The sequence below is a fragment of the Arachis stenosperma genome, chromosome 6 (assembly GCF_014773155.1).
Source record: "Arachis stenosperma cultivar V10309 chromosome 6, arast.V10309.gnm1.PFL2, whole genome shotgun sequence".
NCBI classification, from domain to species: domain Eukaryota; kingdom Viridiplantae; phylum Streptophyta; class Magnoliopsida; order Fabales; family Fabaceae; genus Arachis; species Arachis stenosperma.
This window is the reverse complement of record NC_080382.1, coordinates 13,904,567-13,924,822: the sequence shown is the minus strand read 5'-3', so window position 1 is coordinate 13,924,822 and position 20,256 is coordinate 13,904,567. Positions and strand designations below refer to the sequence as shown.

At 34.9% G+C, this 20,256-nt stretch overlaps 2 protein-coding genes across 2 annotated transcripts; both read left to right on the top strand.

The window, feature by feature from the left end:
* Window positions 1-5,529: 5,529 nt before the first annotated feature.
* On the top strand, window positions 5,530-8,612 carry LOC130936831 (uncharacterized). Its single transcript, XM_057866990.1, has 2 exons — window positions 5,530-5,930; window positions 7,588-8,612. The coding sequence occupies exons 1-2, from the start codon at window positions 5,837-5,839 to the stop codon at window positions 8,388-8,390; spliced, it is 897 nt and encodes a 298-aa protein (XP_057722973.1). The 5' UTR covers window positions 5,530-5,836; the 3' UTR covers window positions 8,391-8,612.
* Window positions 8,613-17,004: 8,392 nt separating this feature from the next.
* On the top strand, window positions 17,005-19,992 carry LOC130933251 (U4/U6 small nuclear ribonucleoprotein PRP4-like protein). Its single transcript, XM_057862811.1, has 6 exons — window positions 17,005-17,119; window positions 17,241-18,204; window positions 18,297-18,750; window positions 18,831-19,028; window positions 19,140-19,221; window positions 19,710-19,992. Exons 2-6 carry the CDS (start codon window positions 17,273-17,275, stop codon window positions 19,799-19,801), a joined length of 1,758 nt encoding a protein of 585 aa, XP_057718794.1. The 5' UTR covers window positions 17,005-17,119; window positions 17,241-17,272; the 3' UTR covers window positions 19,802-19,992.
* The last annotated feature ends 264 nt before the right edge of the window (window positions 19,993-20,256 follow it).

Below are 20,256 nucleotides of genomic sequence, written 5' to 3'. Positions count from 1 at the left end.
CCCCATGAATTCTAGAAATGGATTTTGATACTATATATGTTTTGTTGATGCATATACAAAATATACTTGTCTTTATTTGCTAACTAACAAATCACAAGCATTCGTTCCATTTCAAACTTATAAAGCTTTTATGGAGAAGTAAAGTGGTCACAAAATCAAAACAATACAATCGGATAAAGGTATGGAATTTATTTCAAAAAATTTTACTTTATTCTTGGCATCAGAAGGCATTTTACACAGACAGTCTTGTGGTTACACACATCATCAACAAGGAAGTGTGAAAAGAAAACATAGGCACATCACAGAGATGGACCTCTCTTTACTTGCCACAGCTTCCTTGCCCATAAATTTCTGGGAAGATGCCTTTATTAGTGCAGCTTATATCATCAATAGACTCCCTACGAAGGTATTACAAGATATAAGTCCTTTTGAAATGCTGTTTAATAAAAAATTAGACTATAATTTCTTTAAAATTTTTAGTTGTGCATGTTACCCTTTCTTAAGACCATATAATAAGGTAAAGTTTGCATATAAATCAGAATAATGTTTGTTTTTAGGGTATGATGTTAATCATAAAGGCTATAGGAATATGGCAAAAAGTGACAAAATATACCTAGCAAAACATGTTAATTTTACTGAATCTGTGTTTTCCTATAGTATTATATTTTCTAAGTTTGATTCCTCTTCTAATAAGTCTGAATCTGTAACATTGGCTAAGAGTCCTATTTTTTATATCACTCCACCAACTAATACAGTCTTCTTCCCTCTTTCCCCTTCAACTAGTACATCGTCCCATCAATCTCTTAGTCAACCCCCTCGTTTATAACAACCTAACACTTGTTCATTCATTCCTACATCTACATCAAACACTTTATATGTATTTTAATTCCACATTCATCTTCTAGTACATCATATTCATCTATACCAATTGGGGACATTGACATTGTCTTACCTCCTATCTCTCCGACTCCATCCCTACCCAATAACACCCATGCCATGGTAACTCGTTCAAAATCTGGAATTATTAAACCTAGAGATTTAGCTACCACAACTATTTTCAAACCTACAATCACTGATTTGATACACAACATCCCTAAGATTGTAGCTCAAACTCTAGCCTCTCCACACTGAAAACAAGCCATGGACATTGAATTTCAAGTACTTATGAAGTGTCAAACATGGACTCTCAAAGAACCACCCCTAAATGCTACCATCATAGGAAGCAAATGGATTTTTGCCATTAAAAAGGATCAATTTGAAAACATTCTAAGATACAAAGCTACGCTAGTTGGTAAGGGCTTTCATCAAATAGAGGAAATAGATTATGAGCAGGTTTATAGTCCGGTTGTGAAGCCTAGTACAGTTCGATAATTTGACTTTAATAATGTGTTTCGCAATGGTAAACTAGAAGAAACTGTTTATATGGCCCAACCACCAGGTTATTCTCATTCAAATTCATCCTTAGTTTGCTGTCTAAACAAGGCTCTCTATGGTTTGAAGCAAGCTCCACGAGCTTGGTTTAATACCTTGGCCAAAATCTTAGCCAAATTTAGATTTAAGAATGCTAAATCTGATATTTCTTTGTTTATTAAATATACTTCCTCTTCTGTTGTTTACTTAATTATGTATGTTGATGATATTATCGTAACTGGTAATAATATGAATGAAATTAATACTCTCAATCTAATCTCAATAAAAAATTTTCTTTGAAAGATTTGGGACAATTCAGCTTTTTCTTGGGTCTGGAAGCAAATTATTTGCCACAAGGAAATTTGTTAATTACTCAATCTAAATATGCATCAGAATTATTAAAAAGATCATTTATGGAGGACTCAAGTCCCATGCCTATTCCTATGATATCTAGTCTTAAATTGTCTGCTAATGACTCAGAATTCTTTGATAATCCAAAACTTTATAGGTCAATCATAGGTGGCTTACAATATTTAACTCTTACTAGGCCAGATTTATCATACTTGGTTAATAAAGTATCTCAATATATGCTCTAACCTACACTACACCATTAGAAGTGTGTGAAAAGAATTTTGAGATATTTGAGAGGAACTTTGAATCATGGCTTATTCTTCACAAAATCTACTGATTTTCGCTTACTTTTCTTTGCAGATTCTGATTGGGGTGGTGACTTAGATGACAGAAAATTCATTACAGTCTTTTGTGTGTATCTTGGAAACAATTTAGTCTCCTGAAAAACTAATAAACAAACCAAACTCAACAGAAATAATACTGAAGCAGAATACAGATCTATTCAACAGATCAGATAGCAGATACTCTAACTAAACCTCTATCCTCACTAGCATTTTAGAAGTTTAGAACCAAACTAAGAGTACATGACATATCAAGTACCTCAGTTTGAGGAGGGTGTTAGAGTATTAGCTAAGTTAGTGAATTAATTTTTTATTCTATTATGATTAGTTAGAGGGTAGATTAGTCTTTCTATTCTAATTAGGGATGACTTGTGTATATGCTACATATAATAATTTTACTCTTTAAAAAAACATAATTTCTTGATATTCATCTCTAATATTCAATCCATCAAATTTACCTTTTTCTCTCATTCTCTAATATTCATCTGTACGTTCTTTAATCTTATTACTCAAAATTCTAATATAAAAAAATATTTATTAAACAGTTAAATCTATAATATGTTATTATTATTATTATTATTATTAGACAATTGAATTAACTTTATGGCTATAAAAGAATTATCTATCGATTATGAAGAAAAATAATAGAGTTCACAAAAAATATGATTTATACTAAAGTATATAAAAAATTATCATGTATATCTATTTTAAATTTATTTTATTTTATTTTTTAAAAATCCTCATACAACAATAATCTATCCTATATCATAATTCAAAATAAAAAATTATGATAACAAATCCGTGCTATGCACGAACTTATTAAACCCTTGTATCTTACATTCTTATTATATTATTGTCTCATGATATGATATCATGTGCAATATTATATTGGATGAATATATATAAAATACGTAGCATGACAATTTGAAAATAGCCACAATGAAAGCAAATTTAAATGTGGAAGATATCCTATGATAAATAGCGTTAACAATAATAATTCTCCATATGGCATAAGTGAGAAGTTTTTTCATTAGAGAATTATTATTGTTAAACACTATTTATAATATATACGATATTATTTATTTTTAAATTTGCTAATATGTATTATGCATGTTTGACTTGTGTTTTTCATTTAATTTTTTACAAAATAAAAAATTACTCTATTTATTATTTTTACAAAAAATTAAATTACTTTTAAAAAAATTAGAAATATTAAAAAACTAATACTTAATAAAAAAGTTAGTTAATATTAATTTAAACACAAAATAAAAATATTCATAATTATTCATATATCAAATACTGTTTACGTATATATAAAACTATAAAAGTACGGCTTTTATTAGTCAATTATGTATTTAGATTTTCTTTAATTAACTTAACAAAAAGAGTATGTGTTAATTATGGCAAAAATATTTCTGTCAAAACAGCATCGACTATAATTGGCATAAGTATAACTATATTGTATTAACATATATGAAAAGATAACTACTCATATAAAATATATTTATATAGAGATAATAATAAAAAATTATTAAATAATTTATATATTTTACTAAATTAGTTAATTTAATTCATACTAACAATTTATTTATCATTTTCGTATGACACTTATTCAAAGAAAAAGATTAAAAATATTTTTTAAAAAAAATATTTGTTTAACCATATTTTAAAAGTATAATTTATACAAAAAATAAAATTTCTAAAAATAATACTTTTAAATAAAAATAATTTTTATAACATATTAAAATTAAATTTTACAATTTATTGTTCGATAATAAAAAATAACTTTATATACAAATAATTATAAAATTTTCGTCCCAGTATTTTTTCTAGAGTTGGGTATATAGATTATAGTATGTGCATCAACTCAGTTAACTCGTAATACTTAAATCCGTAATTTAAAAAAAAATTAATTTGTACCATTTAATTCAAAGACTAAATGTCTAAATGGGTTGAACCTGCAATTTATATGCTTTAAGTATATATAATATTAGATAAAAACTCATGTGCGGTCGAGTTTAGGCTGATTTTTTTGGTTATGAAAGAGGAGTGTGTGTTACGCGGGGTTATGGGATAAGAAAGAGCTAGACCAATCAGTGGGATAGGTTTTTTTATCAAAGTTGATGAGAAGAAATCGGACCCAACAATTTGCTTTTTCAGATTTCTTTGAGCAAATCGGAGGGTCCGATTTGCATGGAGAAGAGAGACGAAGATAACATTAAGGAAATCGGACCCTGCGAGTTGTACATAATCAATTTTTTTTATATTATTTTAAGGTAATCGCATGGTCCGATTTCATTGTTTACGAATTTTTTTATTTAGGTTGAGCAACTGCGTTGGATCTGAGTTGTGGAGGAGTAAATATTTTTTCAGAGTAAAATTCAACACATCCAATATTTTTGCGAGAGATTAGATTCACAATCCAAATTAATATTAAATCAAAGAATAACATCTAAGAGAAAAAATGGTAACCGAGAGATTACTAGGTGACGAGTAGAGTTGTGATCAAGATCCCCAACTTAGAGTAACATGTCAACTAGATCAGAGTATCAGACCTAATAAATTTGCTTTAGCATATAACTGATTTTATTTTTCCTACGTTTTAATCCATATTTTTTATTTACTAAATAATAACAAAAAAAATATAAATTACTTAAGTAAATATTTTATTCATCCAATAAATAATTTAGAAATAAAGTATGTATAAAGAATGATATTTCAAGTTCTTAGTGGTTGGAGAAGAAAATGGCATGAAACTCGGTGGGTGGGTGGGAAAGAAAGGGGAAAATGAGGATAGGAAGGGACCTGTGGAGTTAAAAGGGGCACCGTCCTAGGAGCTATGGGCGTGCGACGCGTGGAGCACTCTTCCACAACTCAGACGGTCCGCGTTATTACCACTTCTCGCACGGTCCAATTTTGTGACAAGTTCCTCGGTCCGATTTCTATTTTCACTGATACCATAGGGAATGTAAAGCTCTCCTCCTCTCCATAACGCGGTGCAGCACATACTGTGGCTCCATAATAAAATTAATTTGCGTCGACTTTACGTGAAGTTGATATCTAAGAGCTGTTAAATGATTTGACTGATTTAATTAAATTTTTATCTAACGGCTCTCAAATATCAACTTTACGTAAAGTTGACTGCACCTGAATTTTCACCATAATATTAACAAAAATGTATTTATATAGGCTAAAAACTAACAACTCATTAAGTCTATTATGATCTGGGCTAAACGGATTCTAATTCCCTTCTTGGTATTCACATGTAAAAATGAAACCGCTAAATTTGACTTTGGGACTTTGAGAGGCATAGGAGTAATATTTTTACATTAACGACAATAAAAGTGAGTTAAGTAAAAAGGGGAAAACATGTGCTATAAATAAGAAGCTTGGGCTGCAATTAAACACTCACTGTGCTTCAAACAAAACAAAACAAAACAACGCAACACAAGAAAGAGTTACAAGAAACCTCGTAGTAGCGTTTCTTTTCTGTGGGGTCACTCTTTTGTGTTGTATTGTGTTGTTCATCTTCACGCCTTCTTTTCCATTTACAATTTCATTCTCTCTCTCTTTCTCTCTCTACACACACACCGTTTTCTTCTTTCTTGTTTGTGTGTAGGATTTTCCGCGATTCCTGTGTTGTCGTCATCATCATCTTCTTCTACCCTTTTGCCCAAAGATTGAAAATTTATTTGTTATTCTTCCCTGGGTCTTTCTCAATTTCGGTCCTTGGCATGGCTAATTGGAGAAAACAGCATGGTGAGACTCATCATCAAGTGGGTCGCTGGCGATCCTCAAATTTTAACTCCAAAAGAAAGCCATCCTTCGGTTAGTATTACCGATTTTTATTTTTTAAAATTTTGATCATTATTACTATTCTCTTGGTTTCTTGAAGGGATCTTTCTTCATTATTATTGTTGTTATATATTTAATTTTTTAATTCTTTGGTTGTTGCATGGATTATCTATTAGATTGGTTTCAAGAAGTGGCTGAGGTGATAGAATTGTGAACCACAACATGATTACATCACCGACCTTTGATGAAAAGTCTTCAATTTGGCTTTTGGTTTTCAGAGAATAGGATTCCCTTGTTAACTATAAATGCCTGTTCTTGAATGATTGATTGATTTGTGATGGTTATAGGTTTCTTGGAACTGACTTCAATTACATATATGGTTGAGTTTGTTTGTCCACCATGTGTTTGAGTTGTGGTTTAGATGGTGTGTTCCATAGTGTAACCCTGCCATTTTTTGTCTGTGCTATTATAAGGCTCAGGATCTTGGTTATTAAAGGCTTTAAGCTACCTGAGTGACTCGATCATTATGGGCCGGATGAGTTTATGAATGTGATTGATTTGTAGGTTGCTAGGTTGCAATTTCATGTCATTGAATTGTTGAAAACCGACAGGCTTATAGATTTGTTAAGCTTCCTTTTGAAGATGATGTTCTGCGAATTCGGGATGTGGTGAAACTCAGACTGTGTGTGCTTGCGCAATTCCAAGTGGATACCTATGAATTGAATCTTTTAGTGACAATTTGAAAACAAAACCCTAACTCATTTAATTGGATACCTATGAATTGAATCTTTTAGTGACAATTTGAAAACAAAACCCTAACTTGTTTAATTGGCGAAGCTACTAAACTATATTTTTGTTTTTAGGGTATCTTTCGTTCAAATAGAAATTTTTTACTTCTTTGGTGTTTTGAACACAAAGACTCTTGTTTTTGCCTTTTTTGGCAAAATTTAGGTTGTTGCAGTATTGCAGGAATTACTAAATTTCCTGTTTGATCTACCTTTGAAACATAGTCTGTTGTTTTTCAAACAGAAGCTGTCTAGGTATCTACTAATCAAATCTTTTAGAGGCGCCTTTTTGAGATGATTCCCTGCGCCATTCAATGATTGATACTTAATGGTTCATCTGTTATACTTGTATTCTATAAAAAATGTTGTTGGTTGGCTTTTGTACCGAAGCTTGGTAGGTCTTGCTAATTGGAATAGTTTTTTGTTGAATCAAACAATCATATGAAGTAATGCAGCCTTGGTATATCTTGGAAGTACTTAAGCATTTCTTAGTTTCTGCTTCAAGTGTTGCAAGTTTTCTGTTCTTTTCACACATCTGTTTGAAGTATCTCTGCTTATAGAATGATTGATTTTGAGAAGGCATCTTGTATGAGCGATGCAAACTGATACAACGGAAAATACTTTGAAAGATGCTAATGTTATAACTGAATCAATTTTTAGTGGACCACCGTTATTGCTTCTGATCCATTTAGGGCTTATGATCCATTTAGGGTATGCTATGTATTCATATTCATCTTTCATGTTGATCTCTTGTGAATGTTGATTTCTTGCTCCTGAATCTTCACATTATTTCCTGTGTTTTCAAATTTGTTTGGACTGTAAGACATTTTTTCATTTTTCTTTTATTGCGATTGACAGTAATATGTCCTTACAAGCTAATTGCCTCGTCCTTTCTTATTTCTCAGATAATTGGCATTCAACGGTGCCAGCCTGGGAAAAGAAGTTTTGCACTACGGTTGGTTCAGTGCCGTGGGGAAAACTAATAGAATGCAAAAAGTATATGGATCTACACAGCAGTGTGGTAAACTGGGACGACTCTGCTGGCAAAGAGGCATTCGACAATGCGAAAAGTAGGTTTTGGGCTGAGATCAAAGGCCTCCCTTGTGACATATCTTTGCCCGATCCCAACATGTACATTGACAATGTCGATTGGAACTCAAGCGTGGACCCTGAACTTCTTCTGGACTTGGAGAAAGCCAGGTTCGAGGATGACGCTCGAGACGAAGTTAGCAGTGGTAACCAATCTCAGGTCCAGGATCTGCCTATTTGCCCTACCGGATGGGATGTCGACGTAGAAGAAAAGCCTTCTGATCCGCTTTCCACTGTTGTGGCCCAAGGTTGGGGCTATGACCTGCAAGAGAACAAGGGAGTAGACTCTTGGGAACAGAATTATTTTCCTCCAGCTGAACCCGCGAAAGAATATGAATGGCAATATTCTGGGAATGATGCTTGGGGTTGGAACCATGAGCAGTCCTACGGCGTGGACTTCCACAACATGGGAAAAGGAAGAACCGGCGGGAATACAAATTGGGGGGCATGGGATGGGTCCAATAGAAGGAGAGAGAACATGTCATGGTCTAAAACCAATGGACATCATCATGGTAATCATATGAGTAGAGGAAGAGGAAACAACAGAGGAAGAAGAAGAGGAAGTTTTGCTCATGTGGATAAGGTACCTACTGCTACTGCATGGCAAGTGAAGACATAAGAGAAGCTAAGGATCAAAGATTCAAAGGCATATTAATGAAACTGCTAGTTTTGTGAAGGTAGCTTGGAGATACATAAGTTTTGTTCTCTAGAAAACATTGTAAAATACATAATAATAAAACAACAGGTTTTTATGGTAAAAGTAGATTGATATGAGAGGAAGGATGAGACAGCATTTGTTTCAAACTTTCAATACAATTTATTAGATAGCTTTTATGTTGGATCCATGGTTGTAGTTATAGATTTATCCCTTACCCTATTTAGAGGTTTATGTATATAGATAAAAGTGGAGCTATATAATATGTTCATTCTTGTGATCTTGATGGTATATTATGGCCCCTCTATTTGTTTGTCTCTGCTGCTCATAGTTTGTTCTGTGTGATCAATTCACATTGGCACTCAGAAATGAACTTGAATAAATGTCACTCAGAAATGTTAATTTTCATCCTTTGATTCATGTGACTGATTCTAGTCAGCTGAAGAAAGCTTTATTACGCTTTTTAATTTGAATATGGAACCAAAGGTGGTGTTGGACTCGCATATGGGGAGTAGAGGTGCTTCACCTCGTTGTGGGATTAGTGGAACCAGAACTCGCACTCTGCGAGTTGCGTTCCACTAAACGGACGGTCCGAGTTGCGTTTGGCAAAACGCACGGTCCGTGTTGTAACAGGGAGGACACGTGTCGCGCAGAGACTTCTTCCCGAACGGTGGTGTTGCACCCAACATAGACCCGCACTCACCATCCGAGTTATTACTTTCACCATTCACTCTGAACTTCACTTTTACCTTTCGACCTGAGTTTCATATTATACATTATCTCAATCATTCTGATTATGTAAGTTTTTTTTTAATTTTTTTAAATATTTTATATTTATAATTATTATTGTTAAAAATTTAATTATTATGATTATTGTTAGAAATGTAATTTAGGAATATAAATAGAATGATTATTAGTATTTTTCAACATTTATAAGTTTTTTTGAATTTTTTTTACTAATTTTTAACTATAATTATTATTGTTAGTAAATTAATTATTATTATTCTTGTTAGTTGTTGAATTTTAAATTGTAAACAGAATGATAGGGATTTTTTATAAAGAACATAATTTTTTAATTTTTTAATATTTTTATTATAATTATTATTGAAAACAACGTTAATTTTTTTTTAAATCCTTTTAAAATTATTAACTATAATTATTATGAATGAAGTTAAATGTTATTGTTGTCGTGAGAAATTGTTAATACTGAATGATTAATAGTATTATTTTTAAAGCATGTTAGTTTATTTTGAGAATATTTTAATTTTTTTAATTATAATTATCATTGCTAGCAAGTTAATTGTTATCATTGTTGTTAGAAAATGAATTTAGGCATATAATGGGACTGATTATTATTATTTTTTATATTTGAGAAAAATATGTTTAAATAATAGTAAATAACTAATTAATATTAGATATTATTCTAGATGTTATAATATTGTTGAGAATTTTGATTAGAAATTTATGTATTAGTTATTGTTATTATTAGTAGTTAGTTATGAATAATTTTAAGGATTAATAATTAATTTTAGAAGTTAGAATTATTTGTTTTATAAGGATTTAGTAAAATAATTTATGATAGTTGTGTGGTTTCAAGTAATTTGTTTCTTGTTGAGTTAGTTGTGCAAATTTTGTAACCATGACGGTTATTTAATTTTGGTAGGAGTTTATTGTTTTAGTTGCTGTGGTTAAAAAATTATCTTTTAGTAATAAGTTAGTAATTGTTAATGAGTTGACTAATAATTTGTTATGTTTTTTTGTAGAAATTAAGAATGTTGACATGTGATCACCCAATTCCTTCGGATCGGTACAATGATAGGGTGGAGGAGCATTTACGATTTACTGGTTTTTATCATGCATCTCAGATTGGGGTAGTCTAATGTCAGAAAGCACTGGTGAATGCTCTAATCGAACGGTGGCACCCAGACACACATACGTTTCACCTTCGCATTGGTGAATGTGCCGTGACTCTTGAAGATGTGGCTCTAATTCTTGGTTTTCCGATAGACGGTCTTCCAGTCACAAGGATAACAATGAGTAGTTTCGAAGCCTTGGAGGCGGAGTGTTTGAATCAATTTGGAGTTGCACCGCGTAAGTCGGACTGTGGAGGAAGCTGCATAAAACTGACGTGACTGCGGAATCTAAAAAAAATTTACATTTGACTGATGAAAATAGTATACAGAGGTATGTGAAGTGCCACATTATGTTGCTGATCGGGACGATCTTGTTTGGGGATAAATCTAGGGCAGGTGTGCACTGGAAGTTTCTACCCTTGCTTCGTGATTTTGGCAGTATTGGACAGTACAGTTGGGGATCGGCATGCCTAGCACACCTCTATAGGGCGTTATGCAGGGCATCTCGTTTTGACTAAGAAAATCGATGGTCTACTAACAGTTCTGCTCGGTTGGGCTTGGATTCGACTGCCATATCTATCGCCGCTTCCTAGGGAACCCTGCAGTTTTCCGCTAGCAAACAGGTAATATTATGTTACAATGTACCCGTATCTTGATATTTAAAATTCATTTGAGCTAATTAAATATATCATATTAGGTGGCGTAACTGGGAGCGTGGTGACCGACAATATAGATATCTGACGCTAGCTCACTTTAGGAAGGCCTTTGATGAATTTCAGGAAGGCCAAGTGTGTTTTCATTAAAGAAGTATTAGTTTCGGGTTTAGGGTATGGGTAAATCTTATGAAGCATTGTTATTGTTACTGCTATGTGGGTTGTAATCATGAGTTTCTTTATTTTTTCCAGTTTGTGTGGATTGCTTATGCTGTGAATCGCGTGGATCCGAACATAATTTCTGCCGAAATCTACATGCAGTCGGTTGTCTGGAGCGCTACAGTACCGTTGGCGTCATTTGAATGTATCGAGTGGCATGCTACCGATAGGTATAGGCGACAGTTCGGTTTTGTTCAGGGAGTACTTCATCAGGAACGGAATCTGGACAAGGCGTATGGAGAAGTCCTGACTGGTCCTAAGAATCTTAACTGGGCCACGACACTGAGTCATTCATTTTGGGTGATGCATTGGACAAATAGGTATAACCACGTTCTTACTGAGCTTCCCATGCCTTCACAGCATCCATTGGATACTTACATGTACTGGTACCGAACAAAATTTGGGGACCGCTTGAACTTGTCGAATCTTGTGGTTCAAGAAAATGATGAGGGTAATCAGGATATGGATGATGACAATGAAGAGCAAGAGCCACAGTCGCCGCCACCATCACCTCCAAATTCGCTTCCACAAGAACAACCTCAGTCCTCAAGCCAGTATGTACCTTAGACACAGATCACCCCGTCATTGTCAATACATCAACAATATTGGGGTATGTCACAGTTTGAACCAGGAGAAGGAGGTTCTTTTAGCCAGTTGCTTGGGTTCATGGCTGCATATGCAGGACAATCACAATATGGCCATCAACCTGAGTTCATGGCAGGTAGGTATTCATTGGACGCGAGGCATCCATGCCGTACCTCATCGGTTGCTTCTGGAGGGTTCATATCTGTTGACTCCAGTAGGAGTGACAGTGGACGCGGAATTCTTAATAGTCAAAAACCTAACCGTGTTTCCATGAGACTCATTGAAAAAAATGCTAACACAGTTGAGCAAGAGACCGATGTGTATCTAGTAGATGACCCGGATGACGAGGACGAGGATGAGGAGGATGAAATAGAGGAGTTCGATGAGGATGAGGAATCCCATAATGATGGTATTAAGTTGTGTATTTTGCTTTACATGTTTGATTAGTTACTTATTTTGTGTTCATAAATGGTATCTCTGTTTGGTTTGACTAAATGATATGTGGTATCTCTGTTGGTTTGATTACCTTATGTACTATATTTAATTGTTTTAATTAAATTGTATACAGGTCAGGCACGCACTCCAGATGACACAGTCAAAGGTTACAATCTGAGGTAGATCTGTCACGTCATAGCGTTAATCGGTACACTCCATCTGTGTTCAAAAAGGCCGCCAAAAAATGCAAGAACTTTGTGAAGGATGTAAAGTGGGCAATGAAAAAGTAGTTGTTGTATAATGAACATTATTTATGTATTAATGATCTGGACTATGTTTAGATTATTTGTATGTCTTGGACAATATGTATTAATGATCTAGACTATGGTTAGATTATTTTGTATGTTTAGATTATTTATGTATTAATGATGTGGACTATGTATTAATGTTTCATAAATCTTAATATATTGCTACAAATATCATATCATATTACCTCATTTGGACAATTGATGTCATATTATATAATGCTATAGATATCTTATTATACTAGATTGTCATAAGTTATAATGCTACATATATCAGGTCATATTAACTCAATATGACAATTCATGTCATATTATATAATGCTACATATATCATATCTTGTTAACTTAATTAGAAAATTCATGTCATACTATATAATGCTACATATATCATATCATCTTAGACTGTGAATCTAATGAGCATCTCTGTCGGTATTAGCACCAGCTGACTGACGGCATCTACTACGACTGTGTCCTTCAGCCCAACATAGTCTACATCGCCTAGGACGACGTAACATTCGCGTGTCCATTTCATTCAAGAAGCGTGTCATCCTGGGGAGACCTTTGGTGACGCGTTTCACGTACGAATTTAGTACGAACCGAGGTCTGTTGTAAGCAGGCCATGTAGTACGATTACCCAGTGGCCTAAACCTAACTCGGTACACCCGTCGAACTTAGTCCATCTTATACACATCATGCACATACACTTGCCAATCTAGTCGTTGGTTGGCACAACATGCGAACACATGTCGACAGAGGATCCGGTCCACTTGGAAGTCACCACAATCACAATGAAGGCGACGTAGGTCGACTGCAAACTCCAGTCCACTTGGCATCTTGCGCACTTCAAAGACCTCGTTCTGCCGGTCGAAGCAACTAAACTGAATGTTTCCTGATGCAAGTTGGTTTTCATGCAACTTCGATGGAGGTGACCAAGCTCCGTTACTACGTTTCACAGCTGCATTGATGGATTCGTGTCAGTCGGATATTAGTCCCACACCATTCCGAGTGACAACATGTTGACGCAGGTAACTAAGGAAAAGGTGCCCATGCATCATAAGTCTCTCCCTCCACAGTAGCAAATACAATTTGGACGATATTGTTCTTGCCATCTTGTGAAACTGGCACTAGTAGACAACCCTTATACTTTTCACACAAGTGAGTCACATCCACCTGGACAACTGGCTTACAATGTCTGAATGCCCTAATGCAGGGATAATAACTCCAAAATACTCAATGTAGTACCCGAATATCACCCACCAAGTCATCACCTTGATATGCAGGCATAGTCTCAAAATAGACAACAACTGATGGCTCTTTATGACACATGACCTTAAACCATATAGGCAACGCTTCGTACGATGCTTCCCAACCTCCAAATATTTTTCTACTGCCCTTTGCTTAGCCAACCATGCTTTCCGATAACTAACGGTGTAGTTGAACTTCGATTGCACTTCTGTTATAACCGATTTTACCTTTAAGGAGGGGTCAGCCTCAACCAACGGCTTTATTGCTTCTGCAATTGTGATAGAATCCAGCTTCGAATGATCCTGTGAAATGGTGGCTCTGATACAGGTGTGACTACTATTATACCTCCTTATAACCCAACAGTACCTCCTGCTGATCATGCTATACTGTGTACACTTGGCATAAAATGTCAATGGCTCAGACTCATACATCTGGTAGTCTACGCTTCGTCGTATGGTATACTCTTTTATCGCCTTAATAACAGCTTCTCTGGAACCGAATTCCATACCAACGGCAAATTCACCATATGCACAATAGGAATTTCTGCCGGGACAACCACCATACAAAAAAAAATTAATACACGGATATTTAAACACCGAAAATAAAGGTAAATCAATATTTATTACATCAAGTATGATATAAATCCAAACCTTACATCATGTTATTATATCACTCTAAACAAAATAAGAACATCAGCCTCATATGTAAAAACCGGACCGGACCAGTCGGATCGACTGTCAAACCCAGTGAACTGAATCCTAATCGGTCCGGTCCAGTAAATGAACCGTACAAGGCATCGAACCAGTGCGAACAATAATTACAAACTTACTTATTTTTTAATAATCATATCATATCTATTAATATTATTTTCTAATAAATACTTGTAGTATATAACAGTATAAAAGATATAAACTAATTAATAAATTATTAAAATTTAAAAATAACAGTTATTTTAATATAAAAAGAAAATAAAAACATTCATGATAGAGTAAAAATAATAAAATATTTATTGTTCATGTTCCATATTGGTTTAAAATAACTTGATATTTTTAAAATATTAGTAAACATATGTATTTTGAATTTTAATTTTAAATTTCTGACTATTTTTTATTTCTTATTTACATAGGATTGTGTCAACTGGTTAAACCACTAACCCAGCAATTGAAGTAGTGACCCAGTGACCTAAACCCTTCGATTACCGGTTCGATTCTGACAACTATGACATCAACGCATGATTAAATAATGGTTAATAAATACTAATTTATTCTTAACTAAATCAATAACTAACTAAAAAAAATTACTATCTTAAACTTAAATAAATAAACATATACACAAAAACAAATACCAATTGAGTATATTTTCGCACTTCACTTAACTGTTTGGTCCATCTATCAAGATAAATTAACACAAAATTCTAATCCTTTTTATAAATATGACGAATTACCTACCTGCACTCATATATTCCGGAAACTCCGCTACATGCATGGCTTCCAAATCCAAAACTTGCATGAATGAAGGCTCCTCAAACGGCCCTTTGTTTGCGAGTGCATTTGCCACCTCTGTCACATCTGGAGCCATAGTTCCGTCACCTTGATCTTCATTTCCGTCTGGACCAATAACTTCCTAGTTGCTTTCGAACTCTTCTTCACTGTCACTATTGTAATCTTCCCGTAAAATATTCCGATCGGCATCAGATTGTTCAAACTCAATATATAACTCGATGAACGAGATCTGACCCCGGTTTTCAATATATATCGAAAACATCTCTTGCATGCTCGCTTCGTCCGTCACATATTTGGTTTGAAATTGGAAGAATCTACCAAACACCGTTATGGGATATCTGTACAGAATACAAGATATTTTTCTTGCCCTTTCAGAGTCAATCTTTTCACAGATCACGCCTTTGAGCTCTTCAAATGAGATTGTGAAAGGAATAACAACATCTAATGGATTTTCACAAACAAATTTCACTCCTTCAGATGTTTGTAACAAAATCTGACCAAAATAATACAATTTTAATAGAACTCTGTCACTCATTTCTCTCTGTCACTTAAAAAAAACATGAACTTGACTAATAAATTTCTTGGTTTCATGAATCACAGCAAGAAAAAACCAGAAAAAGAAGCCGTTGAAGAAGGAGAAGAAGACATTGAAGAAGGAGAAGAATACGCGACTAGATCTCTTCCCTCAATTACACACTTTTATATATGTCCCTAAAACAAAATCGGACCCTTCGATTAGGTTAACCGGATTCAAAAAAATATAAAAAAAAACTAAATCATACCGTCTGATTTGATCCTCCATAACGTAAAAAAGTTACCAACAACAAGCAAAAGGGAGGGTTCGAATTCCACGTTTCAGATTTCAAATTTCTCCAGTTACAAATCAGACCATGCGATTTGTGAAACAGAATTTTATAACCAAAGAACTCACATGGTCCGAATTCTTCTACCTTGGACTCAGAAAAAACTGTCTCACATTTTTGTCTTATACGCCATAAATCCATATCTGGGCAGATCACACCCAAGCCTCCCATATCCATAAAATTGAGCCGCTTTATTATCATTGTGGCAAACTAGAGAGGAATTACTTAAATTTTCTTGAAGTTGAAGGTCTAGAAATATTTTTATATTAATCTTTCTTCTTCATTTATGTTTTTGGCCGGGCTAAGTCATAAACATCTCAAGATGAATCATTAACAGAAGTGTTAGTAATATTATGCGAATTGTATTTTTCATTATGCAAAAGAAAATTAATAAAATAAAAATATTATGTATAATATATATTATTTTTACAAATTTAATTATAATTTTCAATTTTCATTCAATTTTATTTATGCACCGAATATTAATGCAACAAAACCCAATATCTCATTTTGTTATATATAAATTCATAATGTTTATTTAGCCTTGAAATAAACATTTTTAAATCAAATAAACATATGAATATGCGATACCAAGAATGTTTAGTGCATGTTATGGTGGAGAGAAAACATAGTAATAAGAATAAAAATTTTCTTTGATAATTAGTTAGATGCCTATTTAAAAAAATGTGTCATTTTATGTTTATTAATTTTTTAAAATAAATTATACATTTTTATTCATTTTTTCCATACAAAAGCCTCTTTAGCCTAGTGTCATTTTATACTTTTACTTTAATGAATATTTATGTTAGGATATTTATTTTTATTATTTTTCTCTTTACTTTATTTTCGAATAAAAATAGAAAATTTAATATAAAAAGAATTAAAACCGAAATAAAAAGAAATTATATAAAATTAAAGATTTTGGGTTTAACATCCAAAAGTAGTAGAGAATCTGGCACCCAGAACGAAAGGCCACCATCGCCGGCAATCTCACCACCTCTCTCGCAGTCGCAGCTCCCACGCTCGCTTGCAGGTGCTTCTCTCTCTCTCTCTCTCTCTCTCTCTCTCTCTCTCTCAATTTCTGATAGCTAGATTGTGTATAAGTAGTTACTGCTGCAAGAATTAATAATAGCTTAAAGTGATGAATTTTTCAGGGTTTTGTGTTTTTGTGAGCTAATTATTTATCATGGAAGTGGATGAAGAAAATGTTCCATCAAATACTGCTTCTGAATCCGCCATAGGACCTTCCTCTGATGTTTCCGTCAATGCTGCAACTCCACCACACCCAATTCAACCCATTATTCCACCACCCGTTATTCCCCTTTCTGCGCCTGTGCCACCTATGGCTCCAATTCCCACCATTCCTCCCCCTTCTATTGTGCCTCCCATAGCCCCAATTCCGGCCCCTCCTGTGGTGCGTCCATTGGCGCCGCTCCCTCCTCGCCCGCCGCCTATTAGACCACCTGTGGCGCAAAATGGCGAGGTTGGTTCGGAAGATTCTGATTCGGACAACGATGATGCCGGTGGAAGGGTTAACCAGGGTGCCGGGGAGTATGAGATATCGGAGGAGAGTAGGCTGGTGAGGGAGAGGCAGGAGAAAGCAATGCAGGAGCTCATGATGAAGAGGCGTGCTGCCGCTTTGGCTGTTCCGACCAATGACATGGCTGTGCGTGCTCGCCTTCGCCGGCTTGGTGAGCCCATAACTTTGTTTGGTGAGAGGGAGATGGAGAGGAGGGACAGGTTGAGGATGATTATGGCGAAGCTGGATGCCGATGGCCAGCTGGAGAAGCTGATGAAGGCTCATGAGGATGAAGAGACTGTGGCTACTGCCGGGAAGGATGGGGACGAGGAAGAGATACAGTATCCCTTTTACACCGAAGGGCCAAAGTCTCTCCGTGATGCTAGGATTGATATTGCTAAGTATTCTTTGGTTAGGGCAGCATTGCGTCTTCAACGTGCCCGGAGAAGAAAAGATGATCCGGATGAAGATGTGGATGCGGAGATGGATTGGGCATTAAAGCAGGCTGCTAATTTGAGTCTTGAATTCAGTGAAATCGGAGATGATCGACCGCTTTCTGGTTGCTCCTTCTCACGAGATGGAAAGTCGCTTGCTACTTGGTGTGTCTTTGTTACAAATTGTGTAACTTTACTCCCCATTCCCCATGATTGCCTTGTGAAATTATATAATTGATAATGTTTTGGTTTTTCAGTTCTCTAACCGGAGCTGCCAAGTTGTGGAGCATGCCTAAAGTCATCAAATCTTGTACCTTAAAGGGACACACAGAGCGTGCAACTGATGTTGCTTATTCTCCTGTGCACAACCATTTAGCGACTGCATCTGCTGATCGGACCGCAAAATATTGGAATGACCAGGGATCTTTATTGAAGACATTCGAGGGTCATATTGACCGTCTTGCACGAATTGCTTTCCATCCATCAGGAAAGTACCTAGGCACTGCTAGCTTTGACAAGACATGGAGATTATGGGACGTAGAAACAGGTGAGGAGTTGCTTCTTCAAGAAGGCCACAGTAGGAGTGTATATGGTTTAGCTTTTCATCAAGATGGATCGTTAGCTGCATCTTGTGGACTGGATGCTTTGGCTCGTGTTTGGGATCTCCGAACTGGGCGAAGCATTCTTGCACTTGAAGGTCATGTCAAGCCGGTGAGACATTATAAGATTATACAGTCTTTTAATGCTCTCGAATTGCAAAAGATTGACTATGATTATGTTTCTGTTCTCAGGTTCTTGGCATTAGCTTTTCACCTAATGGATATCATTTAGCCACAGGCGGTGAAGACAACACTTGTCGTATTTGGGATTTGAGAAAGAAGAAATCCATGTACACCATCCCTGCTCACTCCAACTTAATATCACAAGTTAAGTTTGAGCCGCAGGAAGGTTACTTTTTGGTAACTGCCTCATATGACATGACAGCTAAGGTATGCACTCGTGTGAAACAGCAACAATCTGTCGAAGAGAGAATTTCAATATTTTTTAGCAGTCCATTTTCTTCTGGTTCTAATTATTTATATTTTATATTTTGACATCAGGTGTGGTCAGCCCGTGATTTCAAGCCTGTGAAGACACTATCTGGGCATGAAGCAAAAGTTACTTCTGTGGATGTTCTTGTTGGTATGATTTCTACTTAGAAAGGAATAATTGCATCCATAATATATGGCTCTGATTTTCACACTCGTGTTGCTTATTTGTTATTTTTTGAGTATATCCATGCACCATGCTTTACTGCTCTTATCTGTTGATCATAGAATCCCAAATGATTAATCAAATAAAGTGATCTCATTTTGAAGTGCCACTGAATTTAGCCAATAGTTTGCAGCGGAAAAAAATGTTACAATGAGTTCTGTAATTTTGTTGGGGAATGCAAACCAAGACACGGAAAATGCAATGGAACCCTGAAAATGCTCATTTTTAGATTATAAGATCACCTAGGCTTAGGAAGTAGAAACTATGATGCTCATTTTATCTTTTATTTTGCATACGGATATTCTTGTATAGAAATTTACAAGATACACCATAACCTTTTTGTTTGTCAGTATACATCTCACAGAATCTTATTTTCCCCTACACTGACTCTGTCTTGTCCTGTTTGTTGGTTGCAGATGGCAGTTATATTGCTACTGTCTCACATGATCGTACCATAAAATTGTGGTCCACCAATATGAGTAGTGAACAAACTATGGATGTTGATTAGGCTATTTGATGGGATACACTTTCTGTATTGGTGATGAGAATCACAACTATCGCTGCTGTTATAAACAAAATTGTAACTTGCTTCTATAGGATGGTTTTTTGGTGAGATATATAAATTGAAGATATCATTTTTCTTGTTGTATCATGTAACAAAGTTCCCTGCCTAATGGACAAATTGAATGACTAGACTTATATCATAATCGTTCTTGATTTCCTTGTTTTCTTGGTTGCTTGAATCAGTAGAGATTATGACTCTGATGCATACCACAAGATAATATTGTCTGTGTCCTAAACGTTAGATTCACAATGACAACCTTGTTGCTACCTATGAATCCAAGGCATTGTTTTGTAGGTGATTTTCTATGTACTTTTGGTGAATGTAACTATCAATCTTTCCAGAAACACTGATTATTATCTTAATCTCCATTCTCCAATATGTTATCATCCTTGCATGTA

Excerpts from the sequence above, each read along its gene's own strand:
- LOC130936831 (XM_057866990.1), top strand. The coding sequence starts at position 5,837 with ATGGCTAATTGGAGAAAACAGCATGGTGAGACTCATCATCAAGTGGGT. Across the intron at positions 5,931-7,587 it reads CAAAAGAAAGCCATCCTTCG|ATAATTGGCATTCAACGGTG; the intron begins GTTAGTATTACC and ends CTTATTTCTCAG.
- LOC130933251 (XM_057862811.1), top strand. The coding sequence starts at position 17,273 with ATGGAAGTGGATGAAGAAAATGTTCCATCAAATACTGCTTCTGAATCC. Across the intron at positions 18,205-18,296 it reads GGAAAGTCGCTTGCTACTTG|TTCTCTAACCGGAGCTGCCA; the intron begins GTGTGTCTTTGT and ends TTGGTTTTTCAG. Across the intron at positions 19,222-19,709 it reads TTCTGTGGATGTTCTTGTTG|ATGGCAGTTATATTGCTACT; the intron begins GTATGATTTCTA and ends TGTTGGTTGCAG.